We start from the raw sequence: 20,592 nt of genomic DNA, 5'->3' as shown, positions 1-20,592 counted from the left end.
AAAATTTCTAAGCATTTCATCAAACAATTTCCGGATAGTAAATCTTTTCCTTCAAATATTTCATTCTCTAATATCATTTTCATTATTCATTTTTAAATTATCACAAAATATTTAAAGAATATTAATTTGATTTTTTAAAATTAAAACACTTGAACCATATTATTAAATATATAAAAAAAATTAATTGCGAAATCAAAATAATTTAGTGGAATATTTGATATAATATATTTTTTCTTTTTTTATGAAAATTGGCAGGCCTAGCAAGTTGGGGGTATACTTGATATTTACCAATAAAAATATAGAGTAAAAAATAAAAATAAAACCCTTCGTTTCTCGTCACACACACTCCAAAATCAACACCAGTTCTGTGCCCACTCGAAAACTCACCTAAAAAACCCTAATTCCGGAGGAAAAAAATGAGAAGTAAATACGGCGGCGGGCACCGGCGCATTTCAAAATCACCTCAGAGACCTCCCTCATCCTCCACTCTACGTCCATTTCCTCAATTGAGTCCGGTACTTACTCTCTTTCTCTCTGCTTTTATTTTATGTTTTTATTCTTTCTTGTTTTAATTAAATTATTTAAAAAAAAAATCACAGGATGAAGCTCATAGTGATAAAGACGATGCTAATTTAAGTGAAAAATCAAGCAGAAGCGATGATGATGTGGGTACCAGTGGTGATTGGATGGAGGTAGATGCATGTTTAAGCTGTAATAAGCGTGGGAAATCGAAATTGTTGGTTTGTTGTGTGATTGGCTGTCCAGTTTCTATTCATGAAAAGTGTGCAAATTTTAAGCTTGCTTTTGATGACTCGGGTAGGTTTTGTTGCCCTTACTGTTCTTATAAACGGGAGGTTGGTAGGGCTAAAGAGCTTTTTCGGAAGGCTATGTTGGCAAAGAAGGCGTTGTTGGGTTTTATAGATCCTGAAATGGTGGGTGGTGAGGCTATGGGTGGTAAAGAGAAGCGAAATGGAGGGGAAAGAGCGGAATTTGATGGTGCTGAAAATAGAGATTCGCTGGTGGAGGATGGTGGGGATGGTCTCAAGGTAAGTGATTGTGATCGTTGTGAAGTGATGGTTGATGATGAAATGGATGGTGCTTTGCCTGGTGCTGTTAACGGTAGTGACAATGGACATAAGAGTCAAGAGGAGAAAATACCGGGGATTGAGTCACTTGAGGATTCAATCAGCAATGAAATTAGGGATGAGAGAAATATATCTGAAACTCATGAGTTTGAGACCTTAGAAGGTGAGGAAGGGAAGCAAGAACGGGAAAAGGATGGCAGAATTCTTGAGGGTGGAGAGCGAGCAGAATCTTCAAAGGATCATTATGTAGAGAAAGAAAAAAAACAGATGCAGCAGGATGGATGTGAAGACGAAGAACAAAAAGAACAAGAACAAAAGCATCAGAATGGATGTGATAACAAAGAACAAGGTCAATGTGTGGGAGAAGAACAAGTGCACCATGATGCACGAGAAGCCAATTCTGGCGGAGGAGTTGCTGCACCTAAGGTTCCTCATGTTTCTGATTCGGACACTGGGAAATCTGTTGTGCTTCGGAGGCGTGTCAAGCATATTGGTAAGAAGAAAATAGCAGAGTCTCTGGATGCCAAACTTTCAAAGGAAGCACCTCCTCAACCACACACCATTGATGAAAATGAAGCTAAAATCCAAAAAGAGAAAGTTATCCTCTACAAAGAGCCCAGACAACGCCTGGAATCTCCTAAGATATCGTGAGTGTTTTTATTTTATTTGAATAAAAAAATCTCCATTCAATTTTGATCATTTCAATAGCATATTTGTTTAGCTAAGATGGTACAAATGGATCTTTTTAACTCAACCTTTTCTCCCCCTACTGGCAGCTCCAACCTTTATCCTCGTAATGAAAAGCGTCAAAGGTTGAATTGGACAGCTGATGAGGAAGACACACTAAAGGTATGAATTTAAATAGCATTGCCTATAGATGTGACCATAGGAGAATACCTGATTTTGGCGCTGCATCTTTGCAACATATTTTTATGGATGGATGGTCCAAAGAAAAATAAAGTACAAATTGTTATTTAGAAAATATTTATGAATAACGTGTTGAGGGAACTAAGCAATACAAAATGCAATTGTTGGAAGCTGTAACTAAAGAGAAATTAACACACCTTCAGGGAATGGTCGAGAAAGTGTTGAAGGGATTGAGGTATTAAGTTTGTCAGACATGGAGTGCCCCGAGGTCTCTTTTTTTTTGGGATAATGTGCTCCAATGTCATTGATGTTGGAGTCAGTGATTAAAACTTCGGTCGTTGATGTTGGAGTCAGTGATTAAAACTTTCTTTGTCCCTTGTTTTTTTTTTTTTAATTGCTGGAATCATTGTACTTTCCAGAAGTTAAATCTGCACTAGTCAACTTGTCTTTGAATTAAAATGTGCTGTCTTGAAGGTTTAATGTCATAATTGAATGAATAACATATTTGATAGATCTTCGAATCATGATAAATTGATGATTAAGTGGAAGAAATCATCCCAGAGATAGTGGAGACTTCAAGTCTGAAATGCTTAAAGATTTGTCACTTTCATTTCATTAGGTGAATTGATTACAAATTCTTGAAAATACCACTGCAAAGTTTTCTTTTTCATCAACTCTCAATATTTAATTGTTCTTAAAAAACACAAGTCAAATATTATCTTGTTATAGCTCTTAATTTGCTGTCATTGAAGGAGTATTATAGCTTTCGGATGACTGAATCGGCAGAGAAATGTTAAAGATTGATTTGCCTGAGTAGTTGGCATATATTCTTTGACTTCAGGAAGGAGTGGAGAAATTTGCTATACCAGGAAACAAAAATACTCCATGGAGAAAAATTTTGGAGTATGGTCATCGTGTTTTTGATTCAACTCGAACTCCCACTGATCTCAAGGATAAGTGGAGGAATATGACAAAATAGTAAGTTGATATTATGAAAATGCACGTGGTCACACACTTATCCACACTTTTTGTTGAAGCCATTTATTTTGGAATGATTGGGGGTTTGCAATAGCCACAAATCTCTAGTGTGTTCTCAAGTCCTCTGGTAATTTATTGTCCTGGCCATATTTGAGTGATGAGTTCCGCATCCTCCCATTCATTAGAGTTAGAGTGAACTCATTGAACTAAACATCCAATAACAAAGTAATCTGTGAAAATTTAAAACACATTAATTTATGTACTTTGGATAGTTTGGCTTTATTCAATTGGACTGCTGAGCACTGTTCAAATTTTTACTTAATCAAGAGGCTTCTTGGTATATGACAGCGTTCCATGCTTAAAGAAATGCAGAAACCGATCGTGTAACAGAGGAACCACAAATATTATACTGAGTTTACTTTGGCTTTCCGAACTCCCACCCGCTCCCTTTTTATTCTTATTAATCATGAAACGCTTCTTTACAACTGGGCAAGTGGAATTGATTTTCTTCTTCTCTTTTTCCTAGTCAAACCTTCACATTTGAAATTTTGTGCAGGTTTTATGGTGCCTTTGTTTTCTCTCTGTCTTCTTTTTCATTAATTTCATATTGTTTTTCACGTTATAGCGCTTATTATTGTAATCTAATGTTAATTATTTTCCATCTAGTCTGTTAACAATAGAAATTGACTTTTCTGTGTACACTATCCTTTCTATCTCCTTTCACAACCAAATTTTCCCATAGCCTATTTGAAATTGTCTCTGTTGTTTTCTGAGTTGCAGGAACTTGTCTTTTCTATATCTAACATGATTGTGTCAAACTATTCTTCCTAGGGCCAACCGCTGGGCGACTGGCTTTTTGGTTACGCTGTTCGGTAAGGAAGTCAACCATGTAATTGTGGAGCGTATGCTTCTCAGTTTTTGCTGCCTTGTTGGGATGTAAATTTGTGCACTCAATCATGGCCGCACGCTTTGTTTTTGTAGCTTTACTATGGTAGTGCTTAGTGCTTGAAATTGTGCTTGTAATTGTTTTTTAAAGTTTTTTTTTTATTTATTAAAATTTATTTTGCATTAAAATAATGTTTTATTTTTAATATTAACATTTCAAAAAGGATCTAAAATCATAAAAAAAAAATGATTTGAAACAAAAAATAATTTCAAAAGTGCATCATGAACTTAAAAACAAATACACTCTGAAAGTTTAACAAAAACAGAGAAAAGAACAGAAGAAATTGTAGGTGATCTATCTGGTTTTTCTTGTCCAGCTCTAGCATTTACAGAAACGTGTATGTTTAGTTCCTTACAGAGCAATAACCTCGCCAGTAACAGAGGTATTTGGGTGGCGATCAGTATCCATGTGACATCTGAACAAGCACAGCTCTGTATTCTCGCTCTCATTCACAGTCGCCTCTAATGATCTCCCGTTAGATTCTTGTGTGAACAAGTATTTCTTTCTCATTTCACCGATTCCTGGAAGATCATCCTCAGTCATGGTTTTTTGTAGCCCACAAGAATCCTAGGGTCCCAAAGAAAGCCCCTACCTTCCCCATTTCCCCCCATCAATTTGGGGACTGGAAGAGGCTGCTCCTATAAAAAAGCAATGTCAATAAGCACCCACGTGGTGGCACAGGAGAAGAGATCAACACCGAGGCGATGGAAGAACTGCTTGGAGAGTAGGGAATAAGAAGGTGGATTTGGTTGCAGATATATGAGATCATCTTCGGCCATTTGGCTAATCGAAGACCGTCTCCATGTCCCCGCTGCTTGCAGGACATTATTCTCCACCAGAGCTGTGTACCTGACTCATGATATGAAAATTAAGAACATTAAGTAGTGCAAATCATAGAATAACAAAGTAAATTAATACTACATTTGAGAATGAGGAGTATCTGCCTTCAGGGTATAAAGGCAGTGTCTTCTATCTAAAAATATATTAAAATAATTTTTTAATTAATTGTACATTGGGTTTAGAGTTTGTAGGGGAAAAAGCGATCAATTTGTTCTAAATTATTGGGTAGAAGAAAGTATGTGAGCTTTCCACCTTGTGTTCCATGTTCTCCTTCCTAGTCAATCTTACATGCGGAAGTCAACAAAAACAATCAAGCCAAAATTAGTACTCCTGATTGAAATCAACAAATAGCAGTCCAATCTAAACAGTAATTTTAACAAATTAAAAAATATTAAAAAAATCACAACAACCTGCAAGAAAATCTTTGTTTCAGCTATTATTTTTGTGTTTGATTGATTAGAATATTCCTTCAAGAAAATTCCATCCCGGACTTTGAGAGAGAAATTCTTTCTTTTGGTCATTGTCAAGCCACGGGAATGAAAATGTAATGCTTGAGTGCTCGCGTTCACAAATGTTAAGCTGACTAACAAGTCCATGCACCAAAATATATTTATGTCCAGAAATTATTCATCAGTTAGGGGATAATGTAATGAAGTAGCAATAATCAGTGAACCATGATGCTTTTCAAAGAACGAGAGAGAGAGAGAGGTTGAGGTTAATTCATCTGAAAAATAGAACAACAAATTCAAAACCTTCAACGCCATGGTAGAGCCTTCAAGGAAAAGAGAAGACTAATCTTGGTAATCATTGATAATGCTGCCAGATGTAAATGATGGATAAAAGGAAGACGACACTTCACCGTGAGATTTATATCCTTATTTGTCCCTCCATCTAATAAACTAAATATTTTGTTACTATTACGGAACAGAAGAAACAGAAAAGGTTAAAAACATAAATATATTTAATTGAAAAACTATAAACCTGAAATATAAATCTACAGTATCCTTCGTATTAGCATTTTATATCCACTTTGTACAGAGACTGCAGTAAAACACTAATTATATAAAATTATAGAACACTAATTAATATTGTAGATTGTATGGAAATAAGTAAGCTAAACATCTTAACCAACTAAGCCATAAAATACCCAAATTTATTATACCCTGGGCAAAATAAGCTGGATAGTTTTGTATGATGTAGCAAATGGAAGCACAAACCATCCACATCGAAGATGCATGATCAAATTATGAATCTGGGTGAACTAGGAGTAATCAGATACAAAAGGAATAGTGTAAATTCAACAAAATGGTTTCTACATATATCAATACACCAGCCAAAATCTAGCTGGAAAATAAGAGAAAAGAACAGAAGAAGTTGTAGGTGATCTATCTGTTTTTTCTTGTCCAGCTCTAGCATTTACAGGATTTGTGTATATTTAGTTCCTTACACAGCAATAACCTATTGATGAACAGATGGATTTGGGCGGCGATCAGCATCCATATGACATCTGAACAAGCACAGCTCTGTATTTTCGTCCTCATTCTCATTCTCCTCTAACGATCTCCCATTAGTTTCTCGCGTGAACAAGTATGTCACAGCCATTCCCAAGAGACAAATCACACCCAAACTTACTAGAGCAATTCTCAGCGGTCCGATTCTTGGAAGATCATCTGGGTCATTGTTGTGTGAAGCCCACAAGAACCCAAGAGTCCCAAAGAAAGCACCTACCTTCCCCAATGCCCCAGAAATTCCATGGCAAGTTGATCTAAATCTAGCCGGAAAAAGCTCTGCCGGCACAATAAAAGTCGTGGTGTTGGGTCCAAAATTTGCAAAGAAGAAAGTTAGACCATAAAGGAATAGGAAGCCTTTATTTTTGTGTTTGCCCCAGTACTGGTATGGGATTCCTAATGCAAAATAAACTATACCCATGCAGAGAAATCCCATCATTTGGATTTTTCTTCTACCAATACGATCAATGAAATAGACAGTGAACCAATACCCTGGAATTGCAGCAACAAGTGCTACAATGGCTTGGAAGACAGCAACCTTGAAAGTTTCTTCATAAACGTTGGTGTCTTTCAAGTCAAGATGCATCTTGTAAATTTGGGACTGGAAGAGGCTGCTACTGTAAAAAGCAATGTCAAGAAGCAACCACGTGGTGGCACAGGAGAAGAGATCAACACCGTGGCGACGGAAGAACTGCTTGGAGAGTAGGGAATAAGATGGTGGATCTTGTTGCAGATATATGAGATCATCTTCGGCTATTCGGCTAATTGAAACATCCAAGACCTTCTCCATGTCCTTGGTTGCTTGCAGGACGTTATTCTCCACCAGAGCTGTGTACCTGAGTCATGATACGAGAAGTAAGAACATTAAGGAGTGCAAGTCATACAATAACTAAGTAAATCAACTTGTTTAAGTTACCTCGGTTTTCTTAATTAATCGTAAAGAATCATCAGCACTGGGTTTTGAGACGTCATGATGAATTTGCTCTAAATTCTTAACTGAGTACGTTTAGCTATCTACTCCATTTATTAAACAAGTTAATCATGGTATGATTGGAAACAATATTTTAGTTTAATATTTACAAGATTATTATTTGAAAGATTAATAATTAATTTGGTGACAAACGGATCATATAATTCATCATATATAGGAATAGAAAAATCATTATAATCCATTTGGTCAACCTAAGAAGGCTGCCTTTACATTCTATGTTCTCCTTCCTCGTCAATTCCACGTATACTAGCCAACAGAAATAATCAAGCTTGAATTAATACTCTTGATAATCACGCGTTAAAGGCCTTTTAGAATCTGAAAATTTTGGAATGATCTTAATGAATTCATGATAGTTTAACAGAATTATTGTAATTTATCAAAATATATATACATATTATGTACCTGGCTGTTTCAGGCATCATCATGCGCCAATAATATGTGAGTCCAGCCGGGACGGCACCGAGTATCAGAATCAGCCTCCAAACAATGTCAGCGTCTTCTGGTGTATGATTCCTTGACAAATTCTTGGAAGCAGCAGCCTCAAAAATCTTTGATACCACCATAGTCACCATGGAACTAGCCAGAATCCCAAGCCCTTGCATAGAAAACAAAGCTGCTATGAAAGCTCCACGTGTCTTCTTATTAGCAAATTCAGACATGATTGTAGCCGACAAAGGGTAGTCTCCACCAATCCCAAGTCCCAGAACAAACCTGAAAATCCCCAAACTGACAAGAACACAGGTTTTGGTCCGGCAGAAGGAGAAACCGCACCCAATGGAGCTGAAAACCATGAGAATCAATGAGATACCGTATACGTGGCGCCTTCCCATTCGGTCACCAAGTCTACCAAAGACCAGTTGACCAATCACTGTACCCAGCAGGGCTGTGCCTAACATGGTAGCAAGAACAACTCGTGGGATTTGGTATTTGTCATGATCAGGTTTGTCCTCGTAGTATACACGGCCAAGAAGTTTCATGATTGGAGGGATACAAAAGAGATCATAGGCATCAGTGAAGAGGCCCATGCCAGCAATAATTATGGCTTTGAAGTGATAATACTGTATTTTTGCCGCATCAAGGGCATACAGTACTTTTAATGCCATTGCTGAAGAACTTCGGAAGGGCAGCGGGAAAGAATGAGGAACACAGGAAGGAGAGGGGGAGGGGAAGGGGGAGAGAGTAGCTTTGGATTGGAGTTGGTTTTGTTCCTCCGTTAAAATGGGGTTTGAATTCGTACTCAATTGCAAAGAAAGGGATTTATATAGAAAAATCCTTTGGATTGGAGTTGGTTTTGTTCCTCCAACTCTTAATTTTTCTTACTCTTATCCTCTTCTAATTTTTTTCCTTGTTTACTAAGATGGTCCTTCAGTCACATATCATAGAAAAAATCTATCGACAACGTTTACATCATACCATTAGTTGGTTAAAAACAAAAATATATTCATGTTGTAAAAATGACATCTCCTACCCTATTTATGTAAAAATAATAAGTTCTTTTTGAGGGATTTATAACAATATAATTAAACTCCAATCAATTTGATACTTACCAATTCAAAATCAGACTTTAGTTGAATTTTATACTGAATTAGGTAGGAATTGATTTGGTTTAACTTGATTAATCTACTATCTAGGTGAGAAATTATCTGATTTTTTAATATAATAATAATAATAATAATAATATTGTTTTAGATTAACCCGTCCTACCGTCTGTAATTCAAATCTAGAATTGAGTTGATTTTTATAACTATAATTGGTAACGTATTTTTAAGGCTAGAGACGGAATGAACCGGCAATTATACCAACAAGGAGTTGGCCAAATGGGGGATGTTGATAGAACAAAATATAATAGAGAATGATCAAGCTAAATACTTTAAAGAGTAAGGGGACCAAGTACAAAGTCACCCAAAATCCTTACCATGCATTACATGACGTCTTTTTTTAATAAACTTGGCGACCATGTCATGCGATTTCCGGGAAGAAAGAGACGGTGGGATCGCATCAAAGACTTTGGACAGGATTTAGTGTGTAATTTGCAGATAAACCCTAATATTCCACGAAGATGCGAATCAGGTAATTTTCCGTTAACTTTCGTTGATGTCTTTATGTGGAGAGAGATAGCTGAGAAATCAAATGGGTTTCTTCAGAATCTTTTTGGGATTCCATTTGGAAGATATTTTTCTTGTCTGCTCCCCTTTTGACGATCCTAGGCTCCAAGAAACTGCATTAACTATACTACTGTTACATACACTGTTTGATGCCTTATAATATGAATTATGAAGATGTTAAACATCTCATAATATGAATTATGAAGATGTTAAACATCATAAGAAGATTTTGAAACAGGCATTACCATAGCTAATTTATCGTTCGATTCACTGAAACATTAAAGATGTTATGGATACTTTATTATGTTATACATTACCAAAACTGACTAGTTTGTTCTTAACATGAGATCAGAAAATTAAAACAATGACTCGAAGATAGAATCGCCAGAGTTGAAATCAAGATCAGACCCTTGTAAATCATCTCTACTGATTTTTCTTCCGAAAATTCTCAGATTTTTTCAAGTATAGAGGTTCATTGCAGGCCACACATGACAGGATTAGGTTTGATCCTAAAATCATATGGACCGTGTACGAGGAAGGCCGGTCGCGTGGAGCCATTTTCTTGTCTAGTTCGAGGGCCTCTCAGACGGTGACTTCTTTTTTGACTCATTAACAAAAATAATGTAGCTCTAGACCCGTTAGTACTGTTCATTAGAATAGGGAAATGATAATTCTTCGTGAGATCTATAAACTTTGCATTTTCACATGCCATTCGACATGATTTTGTCCTCTCTAAAGGCCTGGAAGCCATGAATAGCAAGGGGAGGCGAGGCCTATGATGGAATGGGCTGACAGGAACAAAATGAAGTCTAGCCCACTAAAAGCTAGATCCACACTCCAATTTCTTTATATATATTACAGCGGAAGACTTAAGCTGAACAAGTCACAACTACAACCTTATTTTCTTCAACCATCCCTTGTTCCTACGTTGAACAACATCAAGTTCTTCAAAGTGTACATAGCATAGGAATTACCATCAATGTTCAGAAAAACTGCAGTGGTGTTCCACTGTTTCTGGATGCTAGGAGTCTAAGGCTGTCCAAGTGCATGGAGATCACCCCATTTTACTTTTGCTTTATGACAACTGCCTCAAAAATGCCATCAGTTCTGAACTTGGGTGAAACCAGCCTTGGATCGACAGGTCCTGGAAGATTAAAAGAAACTGTGAATGGTCCAGGTGGGCACATTTGCTGAGATTTCATATGGAAAACACGTGACCGTTTCTTTATGATCTTTCCACCGCTTGTTGACCCTTGGATGTGAACCTTTCCGCTAGATTCAATCTCACAACTGAATTCACCTGATACAACAAATATTATCAATATGTTAAAGTAAAGAGCACATTATGTTCTGAAAAGAATTGCAAGGAAAGCAATCAATCAAGCAAAATGGCTGCAGCTTTTGAGAAAATAAGGTCAGCAACAAAGATGGGGACATGATCTGCTTTTGGGTTCTTGGCCAGCACTGTAATAATTTTTGCATGTAGTATGTCCCAAGAACATTTGAGGCAACGAAATCGAAAACATAGGGTGACACAAAATTAGTACAGCACTGATTAAATATTAGGATGAATGAATTAAGGAGAACTAAGGGGCAACATTAAGACGTACAAGAATCGCTACGCACACCAGGGAGAGCAACTTGGAAAAAGTATGCAGCTCTGCTAATGCCTATGTCAACAATTCCGATTGGGGGTCCAGTTAACTCCCTTCTTGCTGTACCAGTCAAAACGACAGACTTATCAGTGAAATAATCTTTGAATTTAGGAAAAGCAACATGAGGCATAGAAGTGGGCCCATCCAATTTGCAGCTCCTCCCAAAAGTGTTGCTTTCTTCACTATGCCCTTGTGGATGAGAAACACCACAGTGAAATTCTGACACTGAAAGACTGCAACGGCGACGCCTTTTGTATTTATGTTGAAACATTGCTGGTGGCTTCTCATTTCTTGATGAAATAGTGCCAGCAATTTTCTCGTCACTCTTTGGCATGCGAAATTGTTCATTTTCTTCTCCACCTCTCTGGGATTCAGACTCATAACTTAGGCATTTCTTCGTATCAATCTTCAAACTATCCACGCCAGATAACCATTTGAACTTTTCTAGGTCCTCTTTCATGTAAGATGTATCTGGATTCTCAATAAGTACAATCCCCTTCACAATTTCCTGGCTTGCCGAGTCCTTTTTATGGCCATGAATACTTAAAGGGAAAAAACTTGTAAATAGCCTACAATCCTGTAGTGGCTCTGAGCCCGACAAATGCAACTTGCCTTTAATATACAAACACAGCGTAATTGGATTCAAAACCAGGCTAGGATGAGCATTTCTTAGGACATAGTAATACAAGCTCTCCAATTGAGAAATGCGGAGAAACGAGTCACCAAGGTTGTTTGAAGTGTATGGTGGTAACCCTTTAGCTAATCTATGAGCTGCTGAGCATCTTGGGTTATCAGAGTACAAATCAGGACCCAAGAAAGTACTCATGATGAAGTTAAGCAAGAAATTCTGGTCATCAGATGGTGCATTGACGAATCCTGTAAAAGGAGCATTCTTCTCTTTGACACCCATGTTTCAAGCCAAGCTTCTTTTACAGCTAGAAACAACTCTGTGCACTTATCAAAATGGGGAATGAGAAGTTAATTAACGTGAGATAGCAACAGTACAGTAAAAGATACATAGTATGATTTAATTTCTTATTTATTCAAAGAAAAGCCAGAGAAAACTGCTCAACCAGCATCTACTGTCATAAAGCTGATCTTTTTTCCCTCTATCTTTTACATCTACAAAAGTTTATGTTTGTTGAAGAGATTCATTGAAGTGACGGGTGTGAGAATAATTTTCTTTCTTTGCATGCATTTAATCCAACAAATCTCCAAGAATGGCTCTGGTCCCTTCCTTACATTGATCCTTGATCAAAAACTTAAACTAAATTGAGCCCTTCAATGGGGCAAGCTCCCTCCTCTCTATCAACGATCAGAGAGTCAAAATTCAAAAGAACATTTTGGCAACCCCCATTATTCCACTATAAGCCATATCATATAAATGCATTCATTAACGATCAAGGCATTTGATATCTTTAAGCTCTTGCTTGTTGATCCCCATTGATTCCTAGTACAACCATGATAATATTCAAGGTAGAAATGGTTGGAACAGACAAAACGATGGAGTAAGTTAGAGTAGAATGCTACCTTTTCAACACTGCAGTTCAACAAATGGTGGTTTGCAGAGATGAAAGTTCATGGATACAGCTCCCATTCAGGCTGCGTTGAAGATGAATTTAGGGTTTGAACCAGCTCAAAACAAGCCTTTCTTTTGTGAAATTTCATGTTTCTGCCTTCCAGTACCATGAGAAAGTAAAGCAGTTTCAAGAAACTGTAGCTGACGTCGTCGTTAATTGCACTCTTGTTCTTTGACGACTTGTAGCTTTTTCTTTCTTCAGATGACACGCTGTCGGTCGATGCTCGTGACTTCTCATACGGGGACAGGGCGTAGATGACGTGTCATGATATTCTAGCAAACGAAATTCTCTTGAAAAAGTAAACTATTTAAATTTTTATTTTTGATTTATTGGATTATAATTTTTTTGATGTGTTAAATTTCTGAATTTTTATTTTATTTTTATAATTATTTTTTTAATTTACATATATTAAATTCCTAAGAAATATCCACATAAAACATTTGTTTATGTTGCTATTAACAAATGAAGAAATCAACTAATAAATATCAAAATTGAGAAACATAATTGCAAAAAAAAAAATCAAACACTTGTTTATCTCCATTTCTTCTTATCAAAATTAATTTTTTTAATACAAAACTAATAATAATCATAAGTCTAAATTTTTGATGTATTTCCAAACATCAATAAAGGGTTTGAGTAGAGCTCAAGTAGTGGGTTTGATTGGCACTGTCTAGTGGGCTCAGATGTTATTTTGAGCATAGGTGTTGGGAATGATTAATGTTTTCTTGTGGGTCTAGATGCATTACCTTAATTCAGTTCTAAAGGGTATGTCTTGTTAAGTTTTGGCTTTTCTTTTAAGCTTAAAAACATCTTCTAAGTTCTTTTTTTTTCTTATTAATATTTATATAAAAGATATTCATTTTTATTAATATTTGTATAAGAAATGTTATTCTCTATTAATGCTTATGCAAGGAATATTTGTTCCTCATAAATGTTATAAAATTACTCTTGAAATTCTCTAAAAAAAAAAAGATTCAAGAGTTATAAAATACTCCTTAAATTACCGAATTAAAGATTGAAGCTTTTCTATATAAAAAAGACAAAGTCAACATAAGAACAACTTTATTTTTAAAATTTAATCTCTTTAGCCTATGTATTATGTGTTTTTCTCTGTAAGTTTACTGATTTTGGCATTTGAGGGTACTTAAACACTCTAAAAAAAACACTTTTCACAAGTATCTCAAATACATTCATCAAGATAAATTCCATTATACTAGACCAACCCATAATCCAACCACGAAAAAACTTTATTCCAATAATACATTTGATTTCAATGTCTCATCACTTATAGTTCGACATTGAGGTTAAACCTTCATTTTGTTAAATTTTGAATTTTTTTAGTATTTTTATATCGTTTTAATATGTTCGTGTCAAAAATAAATTTTAAAAAATAAAAAATATATTATTTTAATATATTTTCAAATAAAAATATGTTAAAAAATAATCTCTAGCACAATTTCATACACCCTTATAATATTTTTATAGTTATCATATGCTAAATATTTTTTTTAGATCAATATTGATGTCTAAGTCAATTTATACATACTTTAATTAATTTTACAGATCTTAAAATTAATAATTATATAAATTTCTAATAATCCTAAAATTTATATAACTAACCTCTAAAAAAAAAAAGCCCAAGACAGATCTCATATGTTAAGTTATATCTCTCAAATTTATCTTATGCTAAATATTAAACATGTAGCAAGTGGCTTTTTTTATACGGACATCACCTTTAGCAGAATTTTTGTCTGGGGAGCTAAGAATCTGGCTTGTCATTTGTGACACCTAATAGTTATGATCGAAAAGCAGTACACTACCATCACAAGTCAAAAAAGTGCAAGATCGAGGATGACCAGAAATCGAAATATGTGTAGTGTTTCTCGAAAAATGTTCTTGCAATTAAAATTCGAGAGATCCCAGATTCCAATGCATGTTCTTCATCCTTTCACCCTGATTCCAAGCATCCCAAATTGAATCTTCCCGGGCACCTCACATCCTTCTTTCTGAAGCATGAACAGCTGCTGCATATATGTCTTGTATTTTTTTTAATGATTAATGTAGACGCGGCCCTTTAATTATCAAAAGCAAAATATGGATGTGATGGGAATGATAGGAAGACAAGAATGGGGTCTTCATTGGATTCGAATAGAGAGCCAGTCACAACAAAATGCCATATCTTGAAGAAATTATAAAGGAGAGAAAACGCATCCAAGCTAACACCGAACCTTTTGTTTCAAAATACCTAACTTGCTGTGTGATTTTTTCCTATTCAGCTTGAGCATGTTTTCACCGAACCTTTTGTTTTTGGTATGATCATAAGCATAAGAATAGTTATAGGACTCAATTCGGGAACAATTTAAGCGTTGATTTATTCATGAGCCTGCAAGTGAATTCAAACTAATTATTTTTCTAAATAACAATATCGTTTTAGTAAAATAAAATGAAATAAAATTCATGCTTAGCCAATTTTATATCATCAATCTGTCGAGATCTATAACAAAAATTTATACTGGCATTGTTTGTGAACGTATCGTAAGCTTGTTAATGAAAATTTCTATAATATTTTATGTTTGATAGTTTGTTGATAAGACTTTATGTACATCGTTTGATGTTACAATAAGAAGAAGAAGAAGAAGAAGAAGAAGAAGAAGAAGAAGAAGAAGAAGAAGAAGAAGAAGAAGAAGAAGAAGAAGAAGAAAGAAAAAAGAAGATCATATACCATTAACGAGGAACAAGAAATTGGATGGTCAAGATGAGCTTGTGAATCTTTCCAGGTATCCTAATCCTAACTTGCTGCGATGCCATCCCCACATAAAAATAAAGGCAAGGTTGGACTCGTCAAAGCCAATGATTTAAAATGCTTGAGACTCACATTGCTTTGCGCAGAGGGAACTACTCTCTGTCTTTGAGTCTTGAATCTTGAGCTAGCAAAACAATATGTCATATTTCAAGCACACTTCTCCATCTTAACGGTTTTCTTGCCATCGGGTTTACATGTCATGTCTGTGTGTTTGTCTTTGAAAAAGAAAAGCGAAGAAAAGCAGATGGTTTCTTCGTCTAATCCTAGAAGCACAGGACTAGAAACCTACTTTATTGTTTATTCCATCTTTTTTCATGTCCCCCCTCTCTCCCCCTGCTATATAAGAGCCTGACATTCCCCTTCTGTTGCATTCATTCTCCAACTCATCATTCCATTTGTATCCTGTCGTCCTTGTTCGTTTCTTTACCATTTTTTTATCTCATCATCTCCATATCATTATTCAATCATCATTCCCCTTCGGAATTCCATCATGGAGGTACCTATTTCTCTTTCCCTTTTCTAATATCTTTTACAGGCACTAGCTAGCATATAATCAAGCCAGTTTCTTCTCTCAAATGTCACCAATATTTCTTAAAAATTAATGGCATGGAAGGCCCAGTAAAAATGGTTCAGTTTTTCATCAACCAAGGCAAATGCCTGTAAATTAATATTTTTGGTCTGGTCTTGATCTTGTTAGCTCCCACTTGTGGAACTGCTCTTTATCAAGGCAAAGAGTTTCCTATATTCTTTTAGTTTTAGAAGTTTGTATTTATGCATGTAAGACCCTTTTGCAGACTGTTGAGTTGAAGGTGGAGATGGTTGGCATACACGAGAAAAGACTGAGGAAATGCCTGTCAAAATTGAAAGGTCAGTTTGTCCCGGTCACTTTGATCTGTGTTTAATTATTGGTCCTAGCTAGCTAGCTAGCATGAAATCGAGCCAGTCATGAATCTAGACAAGACATCTAGTGTTTTCATGTGATACATTTCAATGTTTTTGATGATCACTTGTTCAATTTTTTCTTGTTTTCAGGGATAGAGAAAGTGGAAGTGGATGTCAATAGTCAGAAAGTGGTGGTCACAGGATATGCACACAGGAACAAAATACTTAAAGCCATAAGAAGAGGAGGTCTTAAAGCTGATTTCTGGTCTCCCCAAAACGAGCTTCTCAATGTTTATGCCAGTGCAAGTTATGGAAGCTTGAGATTCAACAACTTCAACTTCTTCTAAAGACTATTTTATTTTGCTTCTTTTTCTACTATTCGTTCCTCTTCTTTTTTATCAACCCCTGAAGGGGATGATCATATACCAAGGTTGTGATTCGTGCCTGTATTTTTTTTTTTTTCCCTTTCTGATTCCCCTTCTATCTTTTCTTTTTCAAAGGAAGTGTTACATGTTGAATGATGATAGTATACATAGAGTGAAATAGAAGAATCCTAAATTTTGCAGAGCCATGTTCTTTCCTTTTTCCTTTTCTTTTCTTCTTTTTCCATATTTTTAAGCATTTCTATTTTTATTGTATCTTCTGTGTTACAGTTAACTCATCGCAATGGCATGAAATCTTGGAACCAAGGAGAAGAAAATGATAGAATTATGAGTTGTGCGAAGGCTAGTTGGGTTAAATTTGAAGAAGGAATCTGTTTTGCTTGCAACCCTTTCCTTCTCTATCACCCTCAAATTCTTGAATAATTAACTAAGAGCACCCACGGGACGTTCACTGAGAACGAATAGAGACTTTATTTAGTATGACAATATCATTTTGTCCCGTGCATCAATATTAAACAAAGTAATATTTCTCACAATTAGTCTCAGAGAATTTGTTGACTTTAAATCTTGAGATTCGTATGTAGGTAAATTTATTAAATTTATCTGAATCTATCGGGTTTAAAAAATAATTTTGATTGACGTGTAAATTAATCTAAAAATATCATTGAAAAAGTATTAAAGTGGTATTAATAATAACACATGAAAAATAAATATAAATGGTAAATGAATTCTTTTAATTTCTGTTGATAAGTCATCCTCAAGAGACGGCATGTTCATTAAATATTAAATTATGATAATTTCAGGCCATTTTAAACTAAAGTTTAAACTATATAAACTCAATTAAAATCGTTTACATAATGGGAGGACGGATATGTAGTTTGTCCTAAGTAGTTGATCCTTGACGGTTATGTCGTGTTCATAAGCAAGACTTTTGAAGAAACAAGAGAAACGGAAAGAAGAAGCAGAATGCACTTCAGCCACAATGAAGGGATAGAAGACAAGACGTTCGTAGTCACTGGAGGACTAGGCTTTGTGGGCTCTTACTTATCTCTGGAGCTGGTCCGTCGAGGTGCTCGCCAGTTTCGAGCCTTTGATATCCGACCCACTTCTCCATGGTCCGTTGACATCAAGAGCCATGGGGTTCACTGCATTCAAGGTTCCATCATCCCTTTATTTATTCCTTCCAGTCACTCATCAATCCCTTTATTTTTTAGTACTTTTTCCTTCTTTTGATTATGTGCAAATCAGATATAAATTGAGAAGATCAAGTAATGATTAATTAATTTAGAGAATAATATAGTGTATATATATTTGGTTAGTCACTCTGCAATAATCTTAAGAGCATTTCCACAAATTCATCATTTATTGCTGGATTTGTGTCAATAATGGTTTGAATTATATTTTGAATCAAGCACTCGCTGATTTCGTTCTTAACTGCTAGGACAAGTTCCTGTGATTTTTGTGCTTCTTGCGACCTGCTAAGCTACCAAGATTGTGATGATATAGGGGATGTTGCTCGAAAAAAAGACGTTGATAAAGCCTTACATGGGGCCAATTGTGTTTTCCACCTTGCTTCGTATGGCATGTCGGGGAAAGAAATGCTCCAGTTTGGTCGGGTTGATGAGGTGAATATTAGCGGAACTTGTCTTGTTTTGGAGGCTTGTCTCGAGTTTGAGATCAGAAGGCTTGTTTATGTGAGCACATATAATGTTGTATTCGGTGGAAAGGAGATTGTGAATGGCAATGAAAGCTTACCTTTCTTTCCTGTTGATGACCATGTTGATCCACACGGCCGTAGCAAATCAATTGCTGAACGGTTGGTCCTGAAGCACAATGCTCGTCCTTCCAAGTAAGTTAAATGTTCTTCAAGAATCCTCACTCCTGTTATGCATATCTCTATTTCGTCATTTGACAAAAGCCTCATAAAGATCTATTCATTTCTTGTAAAGATGATGTGATAGGACTGAGTTGACATATCAGATTTTTCTTTGCTGAAGAAAAATGCACGTGAAAATGGAGTGAGGTTGATTAGTTTTTCTTTGCTGGTAGCTTCTGACATGCTAAACTAGAAAAGGGGGATGAATCGGAACTTCAAAGGCATCAACAACTTTCATAATTACAAGTTTTCATAATAGGAAAAGAGTTATATGGGTTGTTTCTTTGCTGTATAGGAAGAACAATGAAAATGTCTTTTTAAGTGTGCGATTCGTCCTGCTGCTATATATGGGCCAGGGGAAGAAAGGCATTTTCCGAGGATTGTATCCTTTGCCAAGTTAGGCCTTCTGCCTTTCAAAATTGGTGATTCAAATGTGAAGACAGACTGGGCATATGTGGATAACCTTGTGCTTGCACTAATATTGGCAAGCATGGGGCTTTTGGATGACATTCCTAATAATGAAGGGCATCCAGTAGCTGCTGGCCAGCCATACTTTATACCCGATGGTAATAACCAAACCTTTGGCTTCAAAGCAAACCTGTTTACGATATAATAGAACTATTGGTAATTATTGAGACTCTTTCCAGTCCTCTATGTGAGATAATTGTCTTCAAAAGATTGCTTGGTTTTTACAGTGGTAATGGAGGGATTGAGGATCTAACCTGCTACTCTTTCAGGGTCTCTGATCAGAGCACTTTTGAATTCCTCCAGCCACTGCTTAAAAGTCTGGATTATGCTATCAAAGGCCAGTTTGTCTCGTGCTCTTATGCTGGGAAGGATTTTCTGGGCAATATATACTGTATTATACCCGTGGTTGAATCGATGGTGGCTTCCTCAGCCACTGATCCTTCCTGTTGAAGTGTGCAAGGTAGTTTCAAAATATCATATTTTCTGCTTAACATCCATGCCTGTTGCATGCCTGAAAATCATGTCGCCGCAAATCATGCATGAATGTTTTGGCAGCGTTCTTACTTTCTTCATCTTGCAATTCAAGAAAAATAATAAATAAATAAAAATTGATGTGCCTATTTCTAATATCGTAATCTCTGTATTACTGCATCTAATGTATTTCAAGCAGGTTGGTGTGACCCCCTACTTCTCTTTCCTGAAAGCCAGGCAGGAGCTTGGCTATGTTCCAATGGTGAGTCCTCAAGAGGGCATGGCTGCAACTATCTCATACTGGCAGGAGCAGAAGAGGAAGACTTTGGAAGAACCTACCATATATGCAATGCAAGGTTGTTTGGTGTGATCGGAATAACTTCCGTGTTCAATGCTGCTTACTTGCCAGACATAATACCACCAGTGTCACTTCTTAGAGCCACAAGCCTTATCCTCTTCCGATCAATGTGGGTTGTGAGAACAATATTTCTTTTAGCCATGGCTGCACATATTGGGGAGGCTGTTTATGCATGGAATCTTGCAAGAAGGGTGGATCCTTCTAGTGCAAGAGCATGGCTTTGGCAAACATTAGTGTTTGGAATCCGTTCATTGCGTTTTCTGCTGAAGAGAGCCAAGAGTTAGGCCACATTGTAAAACACCTTCCTGTTTCTCTGATGGAGAACAATAGAGAGCAAGCAAGCTTGGCAGTGGGATTTTAAAGCTTCAACTAGAGAGCTCAAAATTTGACTGGTCTCAATACTGATTGACTCATTTAAACTTGAGAATAAGCGCCTAAGCAGTTTAAAACTCGAACCGACTCTCCTTTAGCAGGCGATTCAGGCATTAGACAACCGTGATGATTTGCATAAAATGTGATGTTTGCTGATTCCACTAGCCCATTAACACCATGCCTTCAGAGTTAGCCATGACCTTTTTAGATACAGTTGAAAGAAACCCCAGTGCATGATGTTCTCCACCTGCACTTCTCACATTTAGTTTATAAACATCCCAGTACAGTACACGACTGCTGGTTGAAACATGATTCATGAATCCAATTCGTGTTCCACATGGACGGGAGATGGAGATTTCTGTCTTGCGAGGATACTCTGTCTTTTTATTTTATTTTTGTTACAAATTTATTTTTATATCCATGT

General features: G+C 36.2%; 4 protein-coding genes and 1 pseudogene across 14 annotated transcripts; 3 read left to right on the top strand and 2 right to left on the bottom strand.

The window, feature by feature from the left end:
- Positions 1-332: 332 nt before the first annotated feature.
- LOC105132807 (protein CHROMATIN REMODELING 4-like) lies at positions 333-19,174 on the top strand. 9 transcript variants are annotated; one of them, XR_843647.1, is made up of 6 exons: positions 333-515; positions 600-1,732; positions 1,862-1,934; positions 2,794-2,930; positions 3,762-3,819; positions 19,160-19,174. XR_843647.1 is itself a non-coding variant. In XM_011036501.1 (6 exons), coding segments are annotated over exons 1-5 (1,443 nt in total). In that variant the 5' UTR covers positions 333-416; the 3' UTR covers positions 3,763-3,802; positions 4,251-4,279. The 9 variants fall into 9 exon arrangements, 8 of the variants coding, with proteins under 8 accessions (XP_011034803.1, XP_011034805.1, XP_011034809.1 ...); XM_011036501.1 differs by lacking the exon at positions 19,160-19,174 and adding an exon at positions 4,251-4,279 and having other exon boundaries at positions 3,762-3,802; XM_011036503.1 differs by lacking the exon at positions 19,160-19,174 and adding an exon at positions 4,257-4,274 and having other exon boundaries at positions 3,762-3,802.
- LOC105132808 (probable inorganic phosphate transporter 1-9) lies at positions 5,949-8,397 on the bottom strand. The gene is made up of 2 exons (XM_011036509.1): positions 7,618-8,397; positions 5,949-7,060 (listed from the first exon to the last, which is right to left on the bottom strand). Exons 1-2 carry the CDS (start codon positions 8,316-8,318, stop codon positions 6,175-6,177), a joined length of 1,587 nt encoding a protein of 528 aa, XP_011034811.1. The 5' UTR covers positions 8,319-8,397; the 3' UTR covers positions 5,949-6,174.
- Positions 10,146-12,689, bottom strand: LOC105132809 (HSP20-like chaperones superfamily protein). 3 transcript variants are annotated; one of them, XM_011036511.1, is made up of 3 exons: positions 12,506-12,689; positions 10,931-11,929; positions 10,146-10,620 (listed from the first exon to the last, which is right to left on the bottom strand). In XM_011036511.1, exons 2-3 carry the CDS (start codon positions 11,883-11,885, stop codon positions 10,385-10,387), a joined length of 1,191 nt encoding a protein of 396 aa, XP_011034813.1. In that variant the 5' UTR covers positions 11,886-11,929; positions 12,506-12,689; the 3' UTR covers positions 10,146-10,384. The 3 variants fall into 3 exon arrangements, with proteins under 3 accessions (XP_011034813.1, XP_011034814.1, XP_011034812.1); XM_011036512.1 differs by having other exon boundaries at positions 10,931-11,922; XM_011036510.1 differs by lacking the exon at positions 12,506-12,689 and having other exon boundaries at positions 10,931-11,983.
- Positions 15,456-16,811, top strand: LOC105132811 (uncharacterized). The gene is made up of 3 exons (XM_011036513.1): positions 15,456-15,854; positions 16,153-16,225; positions 16,391-16,811. The coding sequence occupies exons 1-3, from the start codon at positions 15,849-15,851 to the stop codon at positions 16,585-16,587; spliced, it is 276 nt and encodes a 91-aa protein (XP_011034815.1). The 5' UTR covers positions 15,456-15,848; the 3' UTR covers positions 16,588-16,811.
- Positions 16,878-20,587, top strand: LOC105132956 (short-chain dehydrogenase/reductase family 42E member 1-like; annotated as a pseudogene).
- Positions 20,588-20,592: the final 5 nt, after the last annotated feature.

This window comes from Populus euphratica, unplaced genomic scaffold (genome assembly GCF_000495115.2).
Source record: "Populus euphratica unplaced genomic scaffold, PopEup_1.0 scaffold68.1, whole genome shotgun sequence".
NCBI classification, from domain to species: domain Eukaryota; kingdom Viridiplantae; phylum Streptophyta; class Magnoliopsida; order Malpighiales; family Salicaceae; genus Populus; species Populus euphratica.
Note: the sequence above shows the minus strand (reverse complement) of the source record. Positions and strands in the feature narration are given on the sequence as shown.

What these genes read in the sequence shown, in the direction of transcription:
- LOC105132807 (XM_011036501.1), top strand. Translation starts at nt 417, where the DNA reads ATGAGAAGTAAATACGGCGGCGGGCACCGGCGCATTTCAAAATCACCT. An exon ending in CTGGAATCTCCTAAGATATC is followed by an intron (nt 1,733 to 1,861) that starts GTGAGTGTTTTT and finishes CCCTACTGGCAG; the next exon opens with CTCCAACCTTTATCCTCGTA. An exon ending in ATGAGGAAGACACACTAAAG is followed by an intron (nt 1,935 to 2,793) that starts GTATGAATTTAA and finishes CTTTGACTTCAG; the next exon opens with GAAGGAGTGGAGAAATTTGC.
- LOC105132808 (XM_011036509.1), bottom strand. Translation starts at nt 8,318, where the DNA reads ATGGCATTAAAAGTACTGTATGCCCTTGATGCGGCAAAAATACAGTAT. An exon ending in ATGATGCCTGAAACAGCCAG is followed by an intron (nt 7,061 to 7,617) that starts GTACATAATATG and finishes ATCATGACTCAG; the next exon opens with GTACACAGCTCTGGTGGAGA.
- LOC105132809 (XM_011036511.1), bottom strand. Translation starts at nt 11,885, where the DNA reads ATGGGTGTCAAAGAGAAGAATGCTCCTTTTACAGGATTCGTCAATGCA. An exon ending in TGGTGTGCGTAGCGATTCTT is followed by an intron (nt 10,621 to 10,930) that starts GTACGTCTTAAT and finishes TTGTTGTATCAG; the next exon opens with GTGAATTCAGTTGTGAGATT.
- LOC105132811 (XM_011036513.1), top strand. An exon ending in ATGCCTGTCAAAATTGAAAG is followed by an intron (nt 16,226 to 16,390) that starts GTCAGTTTGTCC and finishes TCTTGTTTTCAG; the next exon opens with GGATAGAGAAAGTGGAAGTG.